The sequence below is a fragment of the Patella vulgata genome, chromosome 6 (genome assembly GCF_932274485.2).
Source record: "Patella vulgata chromosome 6, xgPatVulg1.2, whole genome shotgun sequence".
In the NCBI taxonomy this organism is placed as follows: Eukaryota; Metazoa; Mollusca; class Gastropoda; family Patellidae; genus Patella; species Patella vulgata.
Genome location: NC_065884.2, coordinates 67294826 through 67316865, shown reverse-complemented (window position 1 = coordinate 67316865; position 22040 = coordinate 67294826). Strand labels below are relative to the sequence as shown.

Sequence of the window (22040 nt, the reverse complement as noted above, 5' to 3'; positions counted from 1 at the left end):
ATTTTATTCCCTCGTAAACCTGTTTTCATTAGGATGTTAAGGCCCATTTCATTTGCCCTGTAAACCTAAAAATTCAGAAAATTCCAGCTTAAAATACTACTTCTTTAATTAAAAAGCCATTTTAAAACTTCACATACAAATGTGTTACACAGGGCATTTTAAAAACAAAACTATAGTAGGCATCCACATCCACGTTACATGTTAAAGACAAACACAAAACTTTAAAAGCAAGAATAAAATCTGAAATCTTTGTAAGACTCCAGCTGATTGTGGGGCCTTACCTAATCTCCAACCGTCTTCATTAGCCCAGACGGTGCAGAAAAGTAGGACGTTATTATACTTCATTTCATTTCATTTTCCTAAGCTGTAACGTGTTTAGTTTACTAAATCCGAAGCTAGGATAATCAACGAACTTCCTTGGGTTAAAGATTTTGTCAGGTAAAATGTTAAAACAATTTGGCACAGGCTCTGGTGTGATTAAGCTGATTCTGGTGTCTGTTGTGGGCTAAATCTATTTGTTACGGCCAGCTCACGTTTTGTCAAGGTCGCTGAGATGTAAATAAGGTTAGGGCACGTGGTTATTGGCGAGATTGTAGGTTAGTTAAGAATTTGGGGGAGAATTAAGTCTCCACATAAGCACTTGCCTAGGATGATGAAAATTTGGTCTAGATTGGGGCTAGGTCCAGGGTTAAGGTTAGGGTTGAGATTAGCGCTAGCTCTGTTTACATCTCGTGACCTATGACGAAAATTTGAGCTGGCCTTATCATTTAGCACTAACCGTCTATTATATTCATATTCAGGGGCAAATAACTCGTCGGAATAAGTCGCTTCAATGAAACGTAGGAACCGGTTGGGTGGGGGGAGGGGGGTATTTTTGGACAGTCCGTCGCCTTGCTCAGCTACATAAGAAAAATTGTAAAACAACGCATTTTGAATGAGAAAAGTGTAACGGTCGTGTGCTTTATCCTTTATCATCAGATGGTGGAGTGGGTCGGGCACACTATAATGATATAGATATATTTGATATCAAAATTAATGCTTTGTATCAATGAAATTGAATTACAATGTGATCCTATTAATTCATAGTAAAAATTGAGGTCAAACGGGATATTGGATTTTTCTCATTAAAAATCTCAATGTATATGTATGCCTACGTAATTTGGAGACGATGATGGCATCATGCATTGTCAGCAGTCACTGGCAAACCCCCTCCTGCAAAAATTCCTGGATCCGCCCGTGAAAATCTAGACGTGTAACTTGTATAATTCACGGGATTACCCACCTGGTTTATTAATTACAGGTGAATTCTCATGTGTAAGATTTACAAACACGTGTGAAAATGAAGCAAAATAATATTGTTGTGTTGAAAATTGGTTGCTTCGATATAATCCACCAATGGCTATCCATGTGGAACACTAAATTTTGATTGTTAGCAACTAGAAGTTGTGGACAGAATATTTATGTCATTTGTTCATGATTTTGTATTGAAATATCAAATTAATGAAGAATCGCAGTTTTTATTATACCAAGACTGTACACAGTTCTTACTTCATTAATTCTTCGTTTCGTTATGGGGGGGGGGGGGGCTGAATGGTTAGCTGGTTAGCGTGCGCGCTGTATCATAAAGTCTGTCATTGAGTCGACTAGCGTGGTTTCGAATCCCCGGTTGTACGTGGCAAGGAGTAGGGTCGCCTGTCCAACCTCGTGGGTTTTCTCCGGGTCCTCTGGTTTCCTCCCACTGCTAAAGACCCCTACGCGCAAGCGAATTATGTAAATAAAATTAAACCATATGTTAGTCCCGAAATGACCTAGTTTGAGTCGAGTGGACGTTAAACCCCATTTCTCCCCCCCTCTCTCTCTCTCTCTCTCTCTCTCTCTCTCTCTCTCGATGATCTTAATATATACAACCACAAAGAGCTGAAAAAAATATGAAAGAGAGTTGAACGTCTCGAATTTGTTACGCCTCGTCTCTCTCTCTCTCTCGTTTCGTTATATTTTGTGCTGTTAGGTTTTCTCGCCTTACAGTACGAGGGTAAGGGCGGTACCTCTTGCGCAGTGTCGGGTTCTACCGCCTTATTATGTGTAGGATAAAGCACGAGACTGAGGTTATGCTGGGGAAGGAAAGACTGAAGAAAATAACCCGAGAAAAAGAAAAACCGAGGCCGGCAGTCCGAGGTTTTTCTTTCGTGTTTTTTTTTCTGAAGTCCTTCTTCCCCAGCATAACCGAAATCACGGACTTTATCTAGCTTATAAACCGTCTAGCTGGGGAAAGAAAGACTAAAAAAAATAATCCGGTTTTTTTCCTGAAGCCTTTCTTCCCCAGCATAACCGAAGTTGAAGACTTTATCTAGCTTATAAATCGTCTATGTTTACATGTACGCAAAATGAGAATATCCCAGAATTTCAGTAAGAAAAACCTTATATCATGTTTTCTTATGGAAAAAAACAACCTACCCTGGAAGAATAACCCGTTACAGGTTTAAAGAAAAACTTTTAGAAGAATAACCCCAAATTCCCCTGTAATTAATCAAAGCCACCCCGACTTTCAGACCGCACGTTATTCCGGGCATAGAATATACCCCAAAGATCAAAGAGATTTACCGTTATAGGTTTATAAACGATGGTAAAGACTACCTTTTAGCGCCGTGTTGGGTTTTCTCGCCTTATTGTCCGAGTATAAAGACTGTACCTTTTCCGTAGTGTTGGGTTTTCTCGCCTTATTATACGAGTATAAAGACTGTACCTTTTCCGTAGTATTGAGTTTTACCGACGAGTTCTGGTAGATATTACCGATATGTTCCTTATATATTGTTGTGGGTTCGAACAGCAGAAATTTATACTGATTGCGCATGTCGGTCTCGAACAGGAAGCGATGGTGTTTACTATCTTGTGGAGGCATAATTTGAACGTATTAACCACACTACTAAAACGATACAGCATCTTCAAAGCTCCACCCGGGTAAAAAGCCCCTCCCCCGTCCGCTCCCTTCCCCCTCACAGCCGGCAAGTCCACTTTTCCCTCGCGGTCCCGACTTTACACTCGTTGTTTGACAAAAACCTTAAGTCCCCCACTGACTTGAACGTTCATTTGTTTGTCCTGGAGAGAGAGAGAGGACGTAATTGGTGGTCTGATACCCCAGGATTGGCTCAGCTGTGTTATGCTAGGTTCACACTAACACGATTCGTGCTACGATTGAAATCGTGGTTTTAATCGTGGAGTAATCGTGGTGATCCTGTCAGGTCTTATCATATATTGAGGTCAGTCCGAACAATCGTGTTGACCGTAGTGAAACGTAACCGAACGTATCTGCACGTAGCAGATCATGGACCCAATAGGGACAATCCTATGACGTAACGCATCCTATCAACAGTGGGAACCTGGCCTTAGTGTCTATACTGTCGTATTGGGTAGCTTGTTATATCGTGAAGTAAGTTGATATATGCAGAAGTATCTACTGGTGTTTGATCAATATAAATATTTAATTATTTGCATGTAGAATCAATGTCATTATATAAGCCAATAAATTATTACTTACAGAATAAACTGTTAGGTGTCTAATTTAATTAAACAAACAATAATTCTAACTTGTATACACAGAGGAATCCCCGGTTGTACGTGACAAGGAGTAGGTTCGCCTGTCCAACCTCGTGGTTTTTCTCCGGGTCCTCCGGTTTCCTCCCACTGCTAAAGACCCCTATGCGCAAGCGAATTATTGAAATAAAATTAAACCATATGTTAGTTCCGAAATGACCTAGTTTGTGTCGGGTGGACGTTAAACCCCATTTCTCTCTCTCTCTCTCTCTCTCTCTCTCTCTCTCTCTCTCTCTCTCTCTCTGTATACACAGATAGTTTGTTTACACCCTGCCCTGCCCTGCCCTACCCTACCCTACCCTTACTATCCTTACATACACTATATGTATACTATCCTTACATACACTTATGTTACTATGCTATGCTAGCATACAATTGAGTTACTGTGCTATCATTCACCATATATCGAGGTCCCATCGTGCACATATAAGAACCCTTGTTTGTGTTGTTCTTTGGTTTAGTTGGGAAGTTAATAATTCACTGTCTAGTAGAATATCTTGATACGAGATGTCTTTAAAAGAGCAGTATGACCCATAATGTCGACCGTGTAACGTGGGTTACTGTGACCGTGTAGTTAATATGAGATCATTGCTCGGTGTTCGAACATAAAATCACTGTATTGTCAATAGCAATAACTGTTATCAAGATTAAAATAAACAGTAATATGTGATTATGACACACGGTTATTAATTATTGGGCTGTTAGTAAAAACTGCAAGACACGCATTGCTAATAATCCTCCTATTATAAACTCGTTTAAATATTAGCCACCCGAACATACCAGTAGCTCAGTGGGGTATTCAACTTCCACTCGGCAAACCTCGGCAGATTCCGTTACTCTACATCTAGCCTCGGCTGTATGACGGTAAGTGATATGTACCTACGCCTATACAATTGCGATGCGGCACCGGTTTACATATTAGGAAAACTTGCCGCTTTTAAAAAGAAGTTACCGAAATTGCATCGTTCGAAGCGTGTGTAGACATTTTAGTGCAAAGATGTCCTTGTTTGAAAAAAATCGAATAAACTTGAAAAAAAAAACAGCGTCAGACTTTGAAATATTTGTATGATAAAATATTCTTCAAAGGCGTTGTCATGGGCAACGCCGTTGGTAATCCGGGAACTTGAAAGTGGTTCCATTGGCGGACTTCGTCATACAGCCTAGGCTAGAAGTAGGGCACTGCTGAGGTTTGCCGAGTGATTCAACCTCAAATGGGGTTTAATCTTATCACTTTGTTTATGTACCAATGAAATGGGGTTTAACGTCCTACTGTTCTGCTCCTATACTGGGCTAATGAAGACGGGCATACGCCATACAGTGTGCTATGAGGGAAATTTTGCCCGGGCAGCGGCACTATTGCCTACTCTTATATCGAATTCCAACTGTCAAGGGATCTTTTACGTGCATTCCAATGTATACACGGGACCTCGGTTTTTCGTCTCATCCGAATGACTAGACAGCTGTCCTTGTCAGGCCCTCGGTTCTGCACCACTGACAAGGGGAAACCCCGTCATGTACCAATGAAGACAGACATACGCCACACTGTGTGATATTGGGGTAGTTTTGGCCGGGCAGTTTCAAATTGTCAATGGATATTTAACGTCATGTTAATGAGGTGGCCTTGGTTTTTTTATATCTCATCTGAACGACTGCACCAGTGCCAATGGGACACCACCCTGGAAAATCTCAACGAACCATTGTTCGTGATAATCTGTGTATTCGTATTTGTGTTGGATTGTGATTGTTTGTGTTGCTCTTGTTGTCATGTCTTGTATTGTGCTGCTCTGTGTTGTTCTGTGAATGTTTGTGTTGTTCCGTGCTACTCTGTGTTAGTTTGTAAATGTGTGTGTTGTTCTGTGATTGTTTGTGTTGTTCTGTGCTGCTCGGCGTTGTTCTGTGATTGTTTGTGTTCTGTGCTACTCTGTGTTAATCTGTGCTTGTTTGTGTTGTTCTGTGTTACTCTGTGTCGGTTTGTGATTATCTGTGTTTTTATGATTGTGTTGTTTTGTGATTGTGTTACCCAGTAAAGGAATAAAATAATCCACCCGTCTATATAATATTAACATTAAGACCATGTTGTGATTGTATGTGACCGTGTGTGTTCTATCAATATTATGACAATGTTTTGTACAGACCCAAGTACCTGTCAGTGTGTTATTGATATCAAAATCATAGATACGAGAATGGCTGTTGACTAGATGATTTAAACTTAACAAACAATATCACAAATAGTTTCGTACTCGGTTACCAGCTCGGTTTTATACAGTAATGGGGGCGGTAATATTGAGCCGTGTGGAATATTCTAGAGTCGATTTGTAGCATATCTGACCCACGGTATATGTTTGACACTGGTTGAGTATTATGATTATGATTATAATGTTGAAAACCACATTGTAACTGCGCGATTTTTTGCCATTTGCGAGGAGACACAAAAACTCAAGGGGGCACAAAAACTTAAAACCATGACGCAAATTTCGTCATTGCGTCCCTGTCACTTAGCCCCTGTTATTGACTCACTAACCAGGTGGTTCTGGATTCTTTACTTGTGGGGGGGTGGGATGGCTGAATGGTTAGCGTCCGCGCGCTGTATCATAAAGCCTGTCATTGAGTTAACTGGTGTGGTTTCGAATCCCCGGTTGTACGTGGCAAGGAGTAGGGTCGTCTGTCCAACCTCGTGGGTTTTCTCCGGGTCCTCCGGTTTCCTCCCACTGCTAAAGACGAATTATTGAAATAAAATTAAACCATATGTTAGTCCCGAAATGACCTAGTTTGTGTCGAGTGGACGTTAAACCCCATTTCTCTCTCTCTCTCTTTACTTGTGATTGTCCTGTCTCTGTCAGTAGTGGGAGCACACAGTCTTGCACGGAAAAGTGTCTTGTCGTTCGGATGGGACAAAAAACCAGAAAATTTTAAAGATGAGGGCAAGATTTCTTTCATAGCACATTCATGAGATTGTTGGGGCATGTCTGTGACAATCTGATTAAAATACAGATCTATATTTCGTTTCGTTTTTTATACTTTCGATGACCTACACTGCATGAAGATCTGTCCGGTTGTAGCTATAGATCGCGTCAGAGGTCATACCAGCGTCTTTTGACCCTATAACGTCAGACATTTGATTAACCAATCAGCATTGATTACCCACAGTTCCGTGCCAAACACGCATAAAGCTCGCCGTAACAGACCGTTTCATTGGCTAATCCCTCACACCATCCAGAACACGTCAATGATAACAACTCTTCCAGATCCTAGTGTAGTAAAGACAAGTAAAGCGAAATTTTGAACTATAAAACGAAACGAAATAGGATCTGTGTTTTAATCAGATTGTGTCCGAGAATAATATTATTATTTCTATGACGTGTGTTTTTCAGGATGGCGTATTACGACTCACCTGTTGTAACCAGAACCAGAAGTGTTACACCTCTAACACCGGAAATGTCCAAAATTCTTCCTTATGTCTCCAATAGAACAGTGTCCAGACATTTTAGCAGTAATGGCCGCTCTATAGATGTGGGACATGCCAAAAACTATTTTAACCCAGCCAGGTAGGTCAGATCGAATAAGTTTGGTATTTTTTTTTTTGTTTTTTTTTTACAATTTACCACTTTGCCAACTGATATTTAGAGTCGACTTTAGGTCAGCCAGGTAGGTCAGTTGGAATAAGGTGGGTTTTTGGGGAGGGGTCCAATTTAGCACACTTTGCCCACTGATATTTTAGGATCGACTTTAGAATCTGTTCATTTCTACGACTTGCTTACACTATAAGCTAACCTGATCTATCATTCATTCATTCATTCATTCATTCTACTCTTATTTATTGGGAAATAAATGAAATGTAATAGGGTTTAACATCCTACTGTTCTGCTCCGAACTGGGCTAATGGAGACGGGCATATGACGTACAGTGTGCTAAGAGGGAGGTTTTGCCCGGACAGCGGCACTACGGCCTACTCTTATATCGAATTCCAACTGTCAAGGGATCTTTTACGTGCACGCCAATGTGTACACTGGACCTCGGTTTTTCGTCCCATCCGAACGACTAGACAGCTGTCCTTGTCAGGCCCTCCGTCCTGCATCACTGACAAGGGGGAACCACGCCGGAAAATCTGGATTAACTTCTCTGTGATCGAAACCTCTGTGGCTTTAACCTCTGTAGTGCTGAACATATGTCCTATTCTCAATAATTAGGTGAGACAGAGATACGAAAATATGAATTTTAAATAGGACAATTTAGGGTGAAGATGTATCTAGTTATAATATAAGCATCAAGTATTTTGATTTATTTCAGTAAAACGGTGTATAGTCGATATTCTACTAATGACTGGGGAGTCTCCAATAATATGAATTTTGGTTTGTCGGATCGTGAACGATCTCACGCGGAACGTCTGAGAGCAGATGCCTGGAGAGCCGTGAAGGAGACGGATGCCAGGACCAGAAATCGTCAAAATGAAGTCACAAGAAGACTGGGTAAATAAAAAAACGTTTCTGTATATTTACAGCATTACTTCTGGCCCTCTATTTGATGATAAACTTGCAAAATAAACATTTAATCCCCACATGTTCTACAAGTTAGATTTACAGGCGCTTGTACGATAACTGATTACTTATATCGCGGCCATTTTGCCCAATTGAACGAACTGAGTACTGTTTTTTTTTTAAAGCGAGCCTACCTGTTTAAATAAATTATATAATCGCAATCCTGACTCACACAGTAGGGTTTGAATTTCTTGCTTCTGTACGTTTCGCCAAATTCACCATCTTCAGATTTACATATTTAGTTAACAATCTGATTAAAATACAGATCTATATTTCGTTTCGTTTTTTTTTTTATACTTTCGATGGCATACACTGCATGAAGATCCGACCGGTTGTAGTGGAAGGTCGCGTCAGGGGTCATACGCGGCTTTTGATCCTATGACGTCAGACATTTGATTAACCAATCAGCGTTGATGTTTCTAGTGGGTTACCCACAGTTCCGTGCACCTCACGCCAAAAACTCGCCGTAACAGACCGTTTCATTGGCTAAACCCTCACTTCATCCAGAAATTTTGAAGTATAAAAAACCGAAATAGAATCTGTCTTTTAATTAGATTGTACAGTAGCAGATACAGGATACTTAGTTAGGATTGGGGGAAGGGGGGGGGGCAGTGTTGGGAAGCTTCGCACCTCCCACCCAACCCCCAACCATCTATGTGTTAATCAGATTGTTTAGTTAACAAATTTTGATATTTTATTTTTCCACAGGTGAACGAGTTTGTGATATAGCACACTGGAAGAGTGAAATAAATAACGAAATAAACGCCATGCAGCACGAGACCGAAAATCTTAAGGTGCCCGGCTGTAACACCCTCGCTTTCAATATGGCTAACCTCACTCTCGTATTAACTTGTCTCCATATCGTATAATCTTTACGTCTTGCTTTGTTTTAATATTTTTTACTCACAGCTTTTGTTTGTTTTATATTTATTTTCATTTTGCTTGTAGATAGCTGAATAATCAACGCCATGTGTGTCTTTGCTTTAGAAACGTCTTTAAAGTGGAATGAATTATGTATTTTTATCCGTGATAGACGTTATACATGAAGCGTGGTTTGGAGGGGGGGGGGGGGGTATTAAAAGCCCCAAAAAAGTAAAAACATTTCGAATCCTAATACAATTCTGTTGTATTTTTTTGTATGCGTCGGCCAATGAGATGGCTCTTGAAATTCTTGAAATGAGATAATTGCGTCATTCCACATTAATGACGTCATCATTTATTTTTTCTCTTTCTAATAGACTCAACCAGGACTTTCTTTCACGTCAATATTTTGTCAGTCGGCTAATGTTTGATGTACTTCGCTTATCTTGAATTTTTTCTAAAATATATTGCAATTGTTAATAACTATAAATGGAACTATTGTAAAGTTAAATTCTTATTTGTAGTGTCATATATTGACCGACGTGTAAGTTATTTTACGGGTCAGTCGACCAAGGCGGGCAAATGTGACTGAAACCAAAGTCCTCGATTCATCCTTACCCCAAACCTAATACCAGTTAAAGGACAATATTGGTGTCAACCCGTACATTCCATTGTTTTTATTCATTTTATACTTAATAAAAACATGGTAATGCACGGACTTTTTCTATTTTTTCTCTTTCTCTTATTTAGTGACAGTCAATTCTTTTATAAATTGTCAGATCACAGTTTCATATAACAACTTTTGGACTTCGAAGGAATTATTAGTTAGCAGAAATTCGCCCGTGTATCTGTTATCACTCGTCATTTCGGTCAGTTATATAGAAGGATAACTCGTGTTTTCCTTTTGTGTTCATCACTTCCTTTTGTTGAAACCTTGATTCCGCATCTATCGTAGCAATGATCTCTGTGTTTAAATTATATCTGGAACGTGTTTAACCAATTCTATCACATATTATGTAATAATGGCTGACACCAATATTGTCCTTTAAGGCTTTTCTCTTTAGCCTGTTTTAGTTGTTTAATCTGTTTTGTGTGTGTGTGTTATGCTCATGTACGTGTTCACGCTATTTTATTCTCATCACATAGAACAAAGAGTTGAGGATCTTAATTCCATGAAAACGGAAGTGAACAATGAACTTCGCGCCATGTGTACAGAAACCTCAAATGTAAAGGTAGTCATTTTAAAATACTCTCAAACCATGCCACACCCAAGGAAGACATTGCACACAAATAAGTTAAAAAAAACCCATATATATTAAACATTTTTCACTCCCTCTTGGTACTAAATATGCAAATGGCACGCTGGCACTGTTATACGCTAACAGTTATTGTGTAGACCTACTTATATTGTCGTCATCGTCTTCCGTCGGTCCGTCGTCGATTCAATATTTCTTGTGACCATTGTACAAGATATTATTTGCAGCTTCGCTGTGATTACTTTGGCTGCACATTTCCCAATTTACTTATAAATTTATGTAAACGCGATAAAATGGCACCGGACAAATATGCAAAGGTCTCAGTGGAATGTTTCAAAACGTCTTGAATTTCGAAATTTTAGGATTGTAAATGTTGAACGCATTTCTTTTGCGTTTTTACAGTCCGTTTGATCTGCTGGCACTTATTCTTGATGGACGTGTTTGCGGTTGCACAGAGGGTCAGAGATTATTATGTACGGTATACGTTTTGGAAATTAGATCCAGAAGTCTTAATAGGATATTAACAATAAACGTGCTTGTGTCTTTCAACTGTATCTATTTGACTCATTGTCACAGTCACTTCTAATCTCCATTCCTCCAACCGACTAAATCTATTTGTTAAGGCCAACTCAATTTTTGTCAAGGTCGTTAAGATGTAAATAAGGTTAGGGCACGTGATTTTTGGCGAGATTGCATGTTAGGGTTAAGGTAAACATTTGGGACTAGGTTCAGGGTGATTAGCGCTAGCCCTGTTTACATCTCATGACCGATGACGAAAAAATTGAGCTGGCCTTATCATTAAATAGCACTAACCATTCACAAACCACCGTTCCATTAATAAAAGGGACGTAACACCCTATTGAAATAATTATTTTCGTTTAACCCTTAACCCATTTATTAAGCGTGTGCTATATATGACGAAATATTTTCTTTCATTTTCTATCTCTGTTTTAACAAATTTCATCTAATTTCCCAACAGACGTATGTAACAGAATTTTGTAGTGCTTCTTAAAGGGAAATAACTCTATCTAATGTACAAAGTTTCCGAAATATTTTCCTTTGGATTTGCATACTAAAACATATCTAACTTTGAAAATATAAGATATATTGATATGGTATAATTAAAAACAGGTCTGTGTATGTATTTATGCAATATACTGTAATGTAGGCATATAGTTAGATTCTGTCACATTATTAGCAACGTTTTCGGCGATTTGGCCTATAGATATTAAATTTGATATATATTATCATTCTTAAACTAATTGATTAAAGAATTGTAACAAAGTTTGATACTTTTAACCACATATTGTCATGGGATCCACCGAAATCAAACAAGTACGCTAAATATTTGGTAACTAACTTAGATTTCCGTGTCAACCAAGCGCGGTTAATATTTGGAGTAAGTTCCCCTTAAGCGTTAAATGAAATAGTGTTTGGCGTCCTACTGTTCTGCTCCGACTGGGCTAATGAGAACGGGCTTACGCCATACAGTGTGCTGTGACGGAAATTTTGCCCAGGCAGCGGCACTGACAAGGGGAAACCACGTCGGTAAAAAAAATAATAAATAAAACAAATAATAACTACCCGCAAGTTAATAGGTTGCTAACATGAACTGTTGTGTGTATTATGGTAGGAGTATCGTCGAATGTTAGAGAAGGCTTACAATGATACAACAAGTCCTCTACATATAGCAGAAGAATGTTTATTACACAGAGAGAAGAGAAATGGTATCGACCTGGTTAACGATGATGTGGAAAAATCACTTAGTAAGGTAAGAAATGAAATGAAATGGGGTTTAACATCCTATTGTGCTTTGAGGGAAATTTTTCCCGGGCGAATTCCAACTGCCAAGGGATGTTTTATGTGCACGCCAATGTATACACGAACAACTAGACAGCTGTCTTTTTCAGGCAATCTGTCCTGTATAACTGACTAGGGAAAACCAGGACGGAAAAACCCGATAAACTTTCACGGCCAATGCCGGGATCGAACTGCAAAGGGATCTTTTACCTACACGCCAATGTGTACTCGGTATCTCGGTTTTCGTCCCATCCGAACAACTAGACAGCTGTCATTGTCCTGAACCACTGACTAGGGAAAACCAAGACGGAAAATCCCGATAAACTTTCTCGGCCAATGCCGGGATCGAACACGCGACCTCCAGACTAGCGAGCCAGCGTCTTGCTCACTTAGCCAACGTGGCTCCCAGTAAGGTAAGAGGACGACTCTCATCGTTAAATAAAGGTAATCTCTAGTTTTAACGTCAAGTGTTACAGGCCGTAACAACAGGGCCCTGTTAACCAAGGGTGTCCTTAGAAGCCGGCAGTCGGCAAATTTCGCCGTTTTAATTAGGCCCATTTCCGGCTAATTTTCAGTTAAAAAAATCAGTATTTTAATTTTGATAAAATAATTTTGCGTGTTAACCCATGTCCGGATCCCCTACGACACTACAGTCATGTCTTGTCGGAATACTGTTGTGGAGGTTTGAACTGGTACCCTGATTATCTTGGTACATTATACTTTTTGAACCAGGATAATAAGCCTGGTAATATTGTTGTTGATGATTTTATTCTCTTGGGGCGATGCTCTTAAAAAAATTGCCCGCCAATTCGAAAACTTGGCCTGCTTAGTCATTGGACAATTGCGCATAGTTATGACGTTACAAATTCGGGATGGTTGAGGTGGCGTCATGATCGGTTCCTGGTTGATATAGTACGCCTATACTATGCGACCTTAGCCGTAATAATTGTGCAAGTATCACGGTAGATACACACTGCAAGTGTTACATTAGAAGTGAAATTCCCGAGAGCATAACATAGTGATTCTCAACCATATCTTCCTGAGTGTGCCGCGAAATTTTGAACTGTGTATTTCTTTATTTAGTTTGAGTCATTCTATGTGTCTATGACTGAAATAAAATGGGGTTTAACGTCCTACTGTTCTGCTCCTATACTGGGCTAATGAAGACGGGCATACGCCATACAGTGTACTATGAGGGAAATTTTGCCCGGGCAGCGGCACTATCGCCTACTCTTATATCGAATTCCAACTGCCAAGGGATCTTTTACGTGCATTCCAATATATACACGGGACCTCGGTTTTTCGTCTCATCCGAAGGACTAGACAGCTGTCCTTGTCAGGCCCTCTATCCTGCATCACTGACAAGGGGAAACCACGTCGGAAAATCAAGATGAACTTTCTCGGCCAATGCAGGGATCGAACAGCCAGCGCCTCACCCACCTTGCCATTTTTTTTTTTTTTTTTTTTTTTTTGCAAGATTCAAATATTTTTCATATATATTTAGCCAGGTGTGCCGCTATTTTTTCATGTGTTAGAAGGTGTGCCGTTAACAAAAAAAGGTTGAGAACCACTGCCGTAACGGCTCACTAATCGGAACCAATGAGCACACAATCGTTGAAAGATGTTTAGGAGACAGCATGTCGGCACTCATAAAAACTGCTATGCATTTTTCAAAATAACTAACGAGTGGGTTTTAAGTCCTTCCCGATCTTCGTTCTGTGGAAACTAACCTAGTGACGTAAAACAAAAGTCATGGAAGTTGAAAATGTTGAACTTTGTCGGCGACAGCTGTGGGCTTTTGTCGTGAGCTGCGATGTAAGCTGTGGGCGTGGCTAGAGTTCGGGTCTTGGGTGTGCCGATTGGTCGACTTATACATAATATTTTTCAGGAAGTAACCATTATTAAACGATGCCAAGGTCGTATGAAGAAAATGTTGGAAAAGGCTTATGTACAACTGAAGTAAGTTGATTTAATTAGTGTCTGGAATTTTATTTCTGCACACTGGAACTTGGGATGCCAGCCAATCTGATTAAAACACAGATCCTATTTCGTTTCGGTTTTTTAATAGTTCAAAATTTAGTTTCACTTTTCTATACTACACTAGGATCTGGAAGAGTTGTTATACCTGCATTTTGGTTATGCGAAGGTTACTTAGGTTAGCCAATAAAACGGTCTGTTACGGCAAATTTTGGGGGGAATCCAATGTCTGACGTCATAGAATCAAAAGCCGCCCGTATGAACTCTGACGCGACCTTACACTACAACTGGCCAGATCTTGATGTAATAGACCCCATCGAAAGTATATAAAAAACCGAAACGAATTATAAATCTGTATTTTAATCAGATTGAATGCCAGCAGGGCTCTTGTTTGGACAAGGACTGTCGTTTCAGTCATATTTAAAACTTGTCACATTATTTTTAAAAATATACCTTGCTTATTCCAAGCTAAACAGAATACGTCACAAAGTTTAAATTGATAGCAGTAAAAGTTTATAATTTGGAGACGACTTGCATTCAAAACTGGATCTCGAACACGACTAATGAATAGAACCACATTTTACGTCTTGAATAAAGTAAGAAAATATTGTGGATTATTATATTAAATGATATTAATTCATCAACATTTATTTTCAGGATGAATCGCGCGGCCCAACATAATCTAGAAATAGATTCCAAAGATAAACACCACGCCCAGGGTCTAGATGATAGAATGCAGCAGTTAAGGAATTCGTCAGCTGGTATTGGTTATTATCCTGGTATAGAGAATGTTGATAATACGTAAGCTCATTTATTGATGACGTATATTGTTGATAATAACAAAGTTCATTTATTGATGACGTATATTGTTGATAATACCATAGTTCGTTTATTGATGACGTATATTATTGATAATACCAACGTTCGTTTATTGATGACGTATATTGTTGATAATACCAAAGTTCGTTTATTGATGACGTATATTGTTGATAATACCAAAGTTCATTTATTGATGATGAATATTGTTGATTATACGAAAGCATTCAGTAGAAAGCGGGGGGGGGGGCGTGAATGCTTCATCTGTTTTGACATATTTAAAATGGTTTCCTATCACATATTTTGGAGTAATAGGCCTTGTACTTGAGTCTTGGGGCATCCAATCAAGGATTTGTTGTCGGACACTGTCAAACCCCTGCACGCCCTGTGATGAAATAGTCTTATTAAAATAAGTACTTCTTTTCTCTTTATTTTAAAACAGTTTAAAAGCATGTATCTTTGTTAACAGGATCACAATTCCCTATTCGTGGGCCAGATACTCTGAAGAGAACATCATGAGGTCTCAGAAAGAGAGAGCGGCGTCTGAAAGACTTAGAGGTGAAATAGACGGCTGTTTACGAGCATGCGCAAGCGAGATGTGGAATATATTTAATGGTGTAAATAATGCTTTTAACACGAGAGTGCGCGAGACTACAGATGCCAGAAATAAACTACAGGCGCATCTGCAAAGAGTAAGTATAGTAAATTGCTAGTGGGGTTCCATTTTGATGGGCCATCATCAAAATGAAGTGGGCTAATGAAGGCGGGCATACACCATTCAGTGTGCTATGAGGGAAATTTTACCCGGGCAGCGGCGCTATGGCCTACTCTTATATCGAATTCCAACTGCCAAGGGATCTTTTAGGTTTTTTGCCCCATCCGAACGACTAGACAGCTGTCCTTGTCAGGCCCTCCGTCCTGCATCACTGACAAGGGGAAACCACGCCGGAAAATCTGGATGAACTTTCTCGGCCAATGCAGGGATCGAACACCCGACCTCCAGGCTAGCGAGCCAGCGTCTTACCCACTAATCCACCGTGATCCCCGCAGAGAGAAGAGAATTAACGTTAAACATTAAGGGTCAATGGGAGATGGGGAAGGGGGTCTATTGAGATTTTGGACCAAACTAGTACCACTAGTTGCAATCGTTATTTTATTATTTCAGACAATGCAAGAAATATTTGACATGGAAAGAAACATTAACCTACTACGTAAAGCTATACAAGACAAAGAGAACCCAATGAAAGTCGCCCAAACTCGTCTTGATGAAAGAACCAGAAGAATTAATGTTGAAATTTGTCACGATCCTGTCATGAAATCGTAAGTTTGTTGCCTCAACTGTGTATGTATGATATAGCTTTATTTAACGTCCCCTTTCACCGAAGTGATATCGCAGACAATTTCCACTTTGGACTGGACATTTAATACGGGGGTCATAACAATTTAACGTAGGCACAAGGGGTAAAAAATCAAGAAATATTAACGGCGTTCTGTTAGAAATGGTCCAGCGTTCAGTTGTTAGACACGCAGCCAGGGGCGCCGGAACGGAGCAAGGGCCAGGGTACCAAAAGAGGGGGGAGGGGTCTCCCCCCCCCCCCGGTCAATTCCGAGAACGCTGTTTAGAGCGCCTCTAGCATTCCAAATTCCAAAATAAAGCCCTTAAAATACATGATAATGAAAGAGACAAAATCATGCACTGATAGCTGATAATGAGAGTTCGAGAGCCGATTCGCGACCGACCAGAGAACAATTACATATCTATCATTTAAAAATGAATAGACTAGTAAAAAGGTTGAAAACTTTCATCATTAGGGCATGGGTATACATGTATACCCCAGAAAGTTGGTCTTTTCTGTTGGCGTGACAATGAGATCAGAAATGTGATGACGAAAAATTGAGCTGGTCTTATCATTTAGCACTAACCATGCAGGAGTCCTCGGGTTTCCAACAATCATTAGGTGGGTGAATTTGAAATCGCGGCATTATGGCAAATATTTAGGGTCGGCTTTCAGTATACTGTCTGTATAATTATATTTCAAACTGACTTTTACTATAGTTCAAACTGATTAAAACACAGATCTATATTTCGTTTCGTTTTTTTATACTTTCGATGGCCTACACTACATGAAGATCTGACCCGTTGTTTTGGGAGGTCGCGTTAGGGGTTATACGAGCGGGTATTGAACCTATGATGTCAGACATTTGATTAACCAACCAGCATTGATGTTTTTAGTGGATTACCCACAGTTCCGTGCACCTCACGCCAAAAGCTCGCCGTAACAGACCGTTTCATTGGCTAATCCCTCACACCATCCAGAACACGTCAATGATAACAACTCTTCCAGATCCTAGTGTAGTAAAGACAAGTAAAACGAAATTTTGAACTATAAAAAACGAAACGAAATATGATCTGTGTTTTATTCAGATTGACTATAGTTTTACTGGTATTTTATATTTCAGTTTGACACGTGAGGTGAATGAAATCCGGGAATCGGTGAGAATATTGAAAGAGAAACTCAAGTCGTGTGAACTGAGTTTAGCCAGGCTTGTAAAAACTAAAGCCACTTTAGATCACGATATTGGCGTCAAGGAAAATTCCATTCGTATCGATAGCCAATACTGTTTAGGCATGCGTAAAGGATTCCCAATGGACCCTAAAGTCGGTCCAATATTCCAAATGCCTACATGTTAACTTGTTTAATTTATTTTTTATTTTCTTTGATTTTATGAAATATTCTTTGTTTTATTTTTCTTAGCTTTCTTTTATATTTAAAAAAGCTTTTTTCTGTGATACATTTCCATGTTTGGTTAACACCCTAAATCCAGTGTGAAAGAAGGGGGCGCAACTATTTTTTAAACGATTATATTCCTATGTAAAATTGTGTATTTATTTATTAATAATGACGTCATTGTATTAATCATATTAAACATACATTATGCAAGAGCAAAATCTGCTTATTACAAGTCGTTCTCTAGGCCTGAAATGTTATCTAAATTATCAATTAGACATTAATTAACTTTTCCAGACCATAATAAACTCTCGATGTCAAGGCTAGCCTTCGATGTTGGCTGGATTAGATTCCTATATGCCGCTTAACGGCCATTGATAATTAAATAAAAACAGTGGATAATCGAGACTATGCTGTTTATATTAATGATTTTAGTAATGATGACCGAGACTATGCGAAAATTTCACCCGCTTCGTTCTCGGCTCACAGTGGATCAATTAGACTGACATTTTCAGCAAATTACCTTTACACTATCTAGTTTTTAACTATTATAACGAGAACTGGCATCTCTTTATCTTATCTCCCATAATGTATCTTTAATGTGAATAATTACTGTAAATAATTTGCTTGGATCGCGATAATTTTGTTAATTGGCTTTCTTTTGAAAATCCGAAATTTCCCGATTTGTTAATAAAAGGGGGAGGTAACTCATTATGTAGTTTGAAAGCTTTTCATTTCTAATCTGGACTGCACTATGTCAGCTTGATTCGAATGTAGTTTGAAAGTTTTTCATCTATAAACTGGACCGCAATATATCAGCATGAAGAAATAGGACAATTTCCCTTTCTGTTACATAATTTCGAATATTTGAAATTGTCATGGTTTGTCATGCATTTAAGATACTACAGAGTTATCTGTGATAACAATCCAGTTTTAATGTGCTCTGTGTAGTTGCGTGTGCCGCAATTTTATATTATATAATTATATGTGTTTTTGTGTCATTTTAAAACACCAATAATTATGTGCATGTTTTTTTTTGTAATTTTCGATTTGTGTTTTTTGTGTAATTTTAAAACACCGATAATTCAGTGTGTTTTTGTCTACTTTTAAAGCACCGATAAGTATGTGTGTTTTTTGTGTAATTTTAAGACACTTATAATTATGTGTATGTATTTTGTGTCAAGTTAAAAAACCCAATAATTACATGTGTATGATCTGTAATTTTAAAACATCCATAGTTTTGTGGGTGTTTTTTTGTGTAATTGTAAGACACCAATAATTATGTGTGTTTTTTGCGTAGTTTAAAAACACCGATAGCTTTGTGTGTTTTGTTGTGTAATTGTAAGACACCAATAATTATGTGTGGCTTTTTGCGTAGTTTTAAGACACCGATAGCTTTGTGTGCCTTTTTGTGTAATTTTAAAACACATATAGTTTATTGTGTTTTTGTGTAATTTTAAAACACCAATAATTATGTCTGTTTTTGTGTAATTTTAAGACACGGATAATTATGTGTTTGGGTTTTTTTGTGTAATTTTAAAACACCAATAATTATGTGTTTTTGTGTAATTTTAAAACACAGATAATTATGTGTGTTTTTGTGTAATTTTAAAACACCAATAAAAATAATGTGTGTCCTTTTTTTATAATTTGATTACAATACACTCCAGTTTGATTAAGCTTACTCGTCTAAAATAAAGTTTTCTTTTCTTTTATTAATCTTTGAAACTAATTTTAATTTATGTATCCCTTTTGTGTCAGATTTAACTAATTTAATTCTTTGATGTTAAACTTTTTGTGGTCCTACAATTTAATCTAATAAACTAACGCCTAAAACTCTTATTACTTCTGCCTAATTTTCAACATATTCATTTTGCATTAATCTATTTTAAACTATTATAGCAAGAACGACCTGGGCCCTGTTTCAGGAAATTTTAACTAACGATAAAATCCAAATTTTAGTAGATACTTCTATTTTGATTGGCTAAGCACTAAAATCAATCTAATATTATCCAATCAAATTACTAAAATCTGGATTTTATCTTAGTTAAAATTTCGTGAAACAGGCCCCAGGTCTTTATCTAAATCTTACATAATGTATCTTTAATACTTTCACTGTTTTGTCTTTGAGTCGAAGTGCTGTTAAAATAGTTAAAACTGTACTGTACAAGTGTCCAAAACAGGCTAACAGTCACAATAACGAGATAGGTATCGCTAGGGCGAGCCGATCACCAGACTAAAGTTACAGTAGAATATAGAATATATATACAAGCTTAGGATTAAAATAAATATATAATAATATTTGAAAAGATGTTAAATTGTACATAGGAACCGGATGTTTAGATGCAGAAGATGATATGGACATAGCAAGAACGCGTGTTAACTATAATTAAGTAATAATATAAAGATTAGTGAAATATCAATATACAAAGATACACCATAACAACACCCTTCGACTTCGACAAGCTTTTGACCCTAAAAGCAAATAAATGAATTAATATGGATTTTAAAAAATCGTCAAAAAATGGAAGCATAGTGTGGACATAGAAATGCAAGAAAAATATTTAACACATTATAAAAGATAAGATTTATACAAATTGTCTATTAAATTACGGATAAGTCCGATCATTATGCCACACCAACAGTCATATTCGTGCCTGGTGATGTTGCAGATATGCAACATGCTGGTCATATTGAGCGATAGACGGGTCACGTAACTTAGGTCCATCTATTGTTGTCGCATGGTCCTTTATGTATACTTTAGCAAAGTGATCCAAGTCATCCTCGGACGCCCACGAATTCGTCGTTGTTGAGAGACGCCGCCAACAAATTAAATATGCCTGTTTGGTTGCTGTGTCCCGTTTCCTGCTCCATAAACCTTAAGTATTGCATGTAATTTTTGTGTACATGTTCCTACTCCATAAACCTTATGTCATATTGCACCCTTTAAACCTAATGCCTCGAATACAACCAAAACCCTTATCAGTATTATAGGGGATATTAACTGCTGTAACAATCAATCGCTGCATTCGACATTACTCGAATATTCAGGCTGGACTTTTTTTTTCTCCTTGTCACCAAAATGCGACTTTCATGGGTTTTTTTTAGAAGATATGGATATTGAGATGGTTCTTTAAGCTATAGATTAGAATATCTGTCTTGGAGACACTGGTTTGAGTTTTCACTGGAATAAATATAGAAATGCTATGGCTGCCCAAATATATGTGACCGCCTTGCCCGAATATTCAGACCGAATAGGATTCGGTTCCAAGTTCAGTCAAGAGAAATTGAAATTATTTCAAAATTATTTAGGTTTTTTATTATAACTTTCTGAAAGCAGGTGCTTCTTTTAAATCGAATTTAGTTCTCTTTTCTACCGCTGTAATCCGATGGTAGAAAATGTTCATTCTTTATTATGAAGTACATTACGGGCGATTTTTTGTCCGATTTCATTCTGCATTTCTCCGTGGTTGGTTGTTTGGCAGTTAAACCCCATTTTATGTTTTTGTATTTAAATAGGTTAGTCTCGTACAAACCAGACATCTTTAAATGTTACAGTATTGATTGAGAATATATAAATATGTAAATTACTGGATAACCAAGTGTATGATTATATATATTTAAAATTATTGACGCGTGAATTAGCTTTATTTGTGTTATTTTTTTTATTTTTTTTTTTATTGTTATTTTTCTTTTTATCATCTTGGTTCATTAAAGTCATACGTATGTGTCTTTGCTTATTATTTTGTTATTCAAATTCTTATGTAATCGAAATTAAATGAATTGGAATGGGGTTTAACGTCCTACTGATCTGCTCTGACTGGGCGAATGAAGATTAACATACGCCATACAGTGTGCTATGAGAGCAATTTTGCCCGGGCAGCGGCACTACGGTCTACTATTATATCGAATTCCAACTGCCAAGGATTATTTTACGTTTTGCACTGGACCTCGGATTTACGCTCTATCCAAACGACTATACGTTGTCCCTTACCGGGGGGGGGGGGCAAATGGTTAGCGCGTGCGCGTTGTATCATAAGATCTTTCATTGAGTCAGCTGGCGTGGTTTCGATTCCCCGGTTGTACGTGACAAGGAGTAGGGTCGCCTGTTCAACCTCGTGGGTTTTCTCAGGGTCCTCCGGTTTCCTCCAACTGCTAAAGACCCCTACGCGCAAGTGAATTATTGAAATAAAATTGAACCATATGCTAGTCCCGAAATGACCTAGTTTGTGTCGAGTAGATGTTAAACCCCACTTCCCTCTCTCTTTCGCCCTTTCCCTTGCCAGACCCTCTATCCTTCAACACTGACAAGGGTGAACCACGCTGGAAAATGAAATGAAATGAAATAAAATGGGGTTTAACGTCCTACTGTTCTGCTCCTATACTGGGCTAATGAAGACGGGCATACGCCATACAGTGTGCTATGAGGGAAATTTTGCCCGGACAGCGGCACTACGGTCTACTATTATATCGAA

General features: G+C 38.3%; 1 protein-coding gene across 1 annotated transcript in view; it reads left to right on the top strand.

Moving 5' to 3' along the window:
* Window positions 1-18667, top strand: part of LOC126824051 (tektin-3) — a 28614-nt gene extending 9947 nt beyond the window's left edge. Inside the window, exons 2-10 of the mRNA XM_050553211.2 lie at window positions 6963-7136; window positions 7879-8057; window positions 8835-8920; window positions 11877-12014; window positions 13932-14002; window positions 14678-14821; window positions 15306-15528; window positions 16002-16156; window positions 17297-18667. Coding sequence (XP_050409168.1) covers window positions 6963-7136; window positions 7879-8057; window positions 8835-8920; window positions 11877-12014; window positions 13932-14002; window positions 14678-14821; window positions 15306-15528; window positions 16002-16156; window positions 17297-17528 — 1402 coding nt within the window. The 3' untranslated portion in view covers window positions 17529-18667. The remainder of the gene's footprint in view (window positions 1-6962; window positions 7137-7878; window positions 8058-8834; window positions 8921-11876; window positions 12015-13931; window positions 14003-14677; window positions 14822-15305; window positions 15529-16001; window positions 16157-17296) is intronic.
* Window positions 18668-22040: the final 3373 nt, after the last annotated feature.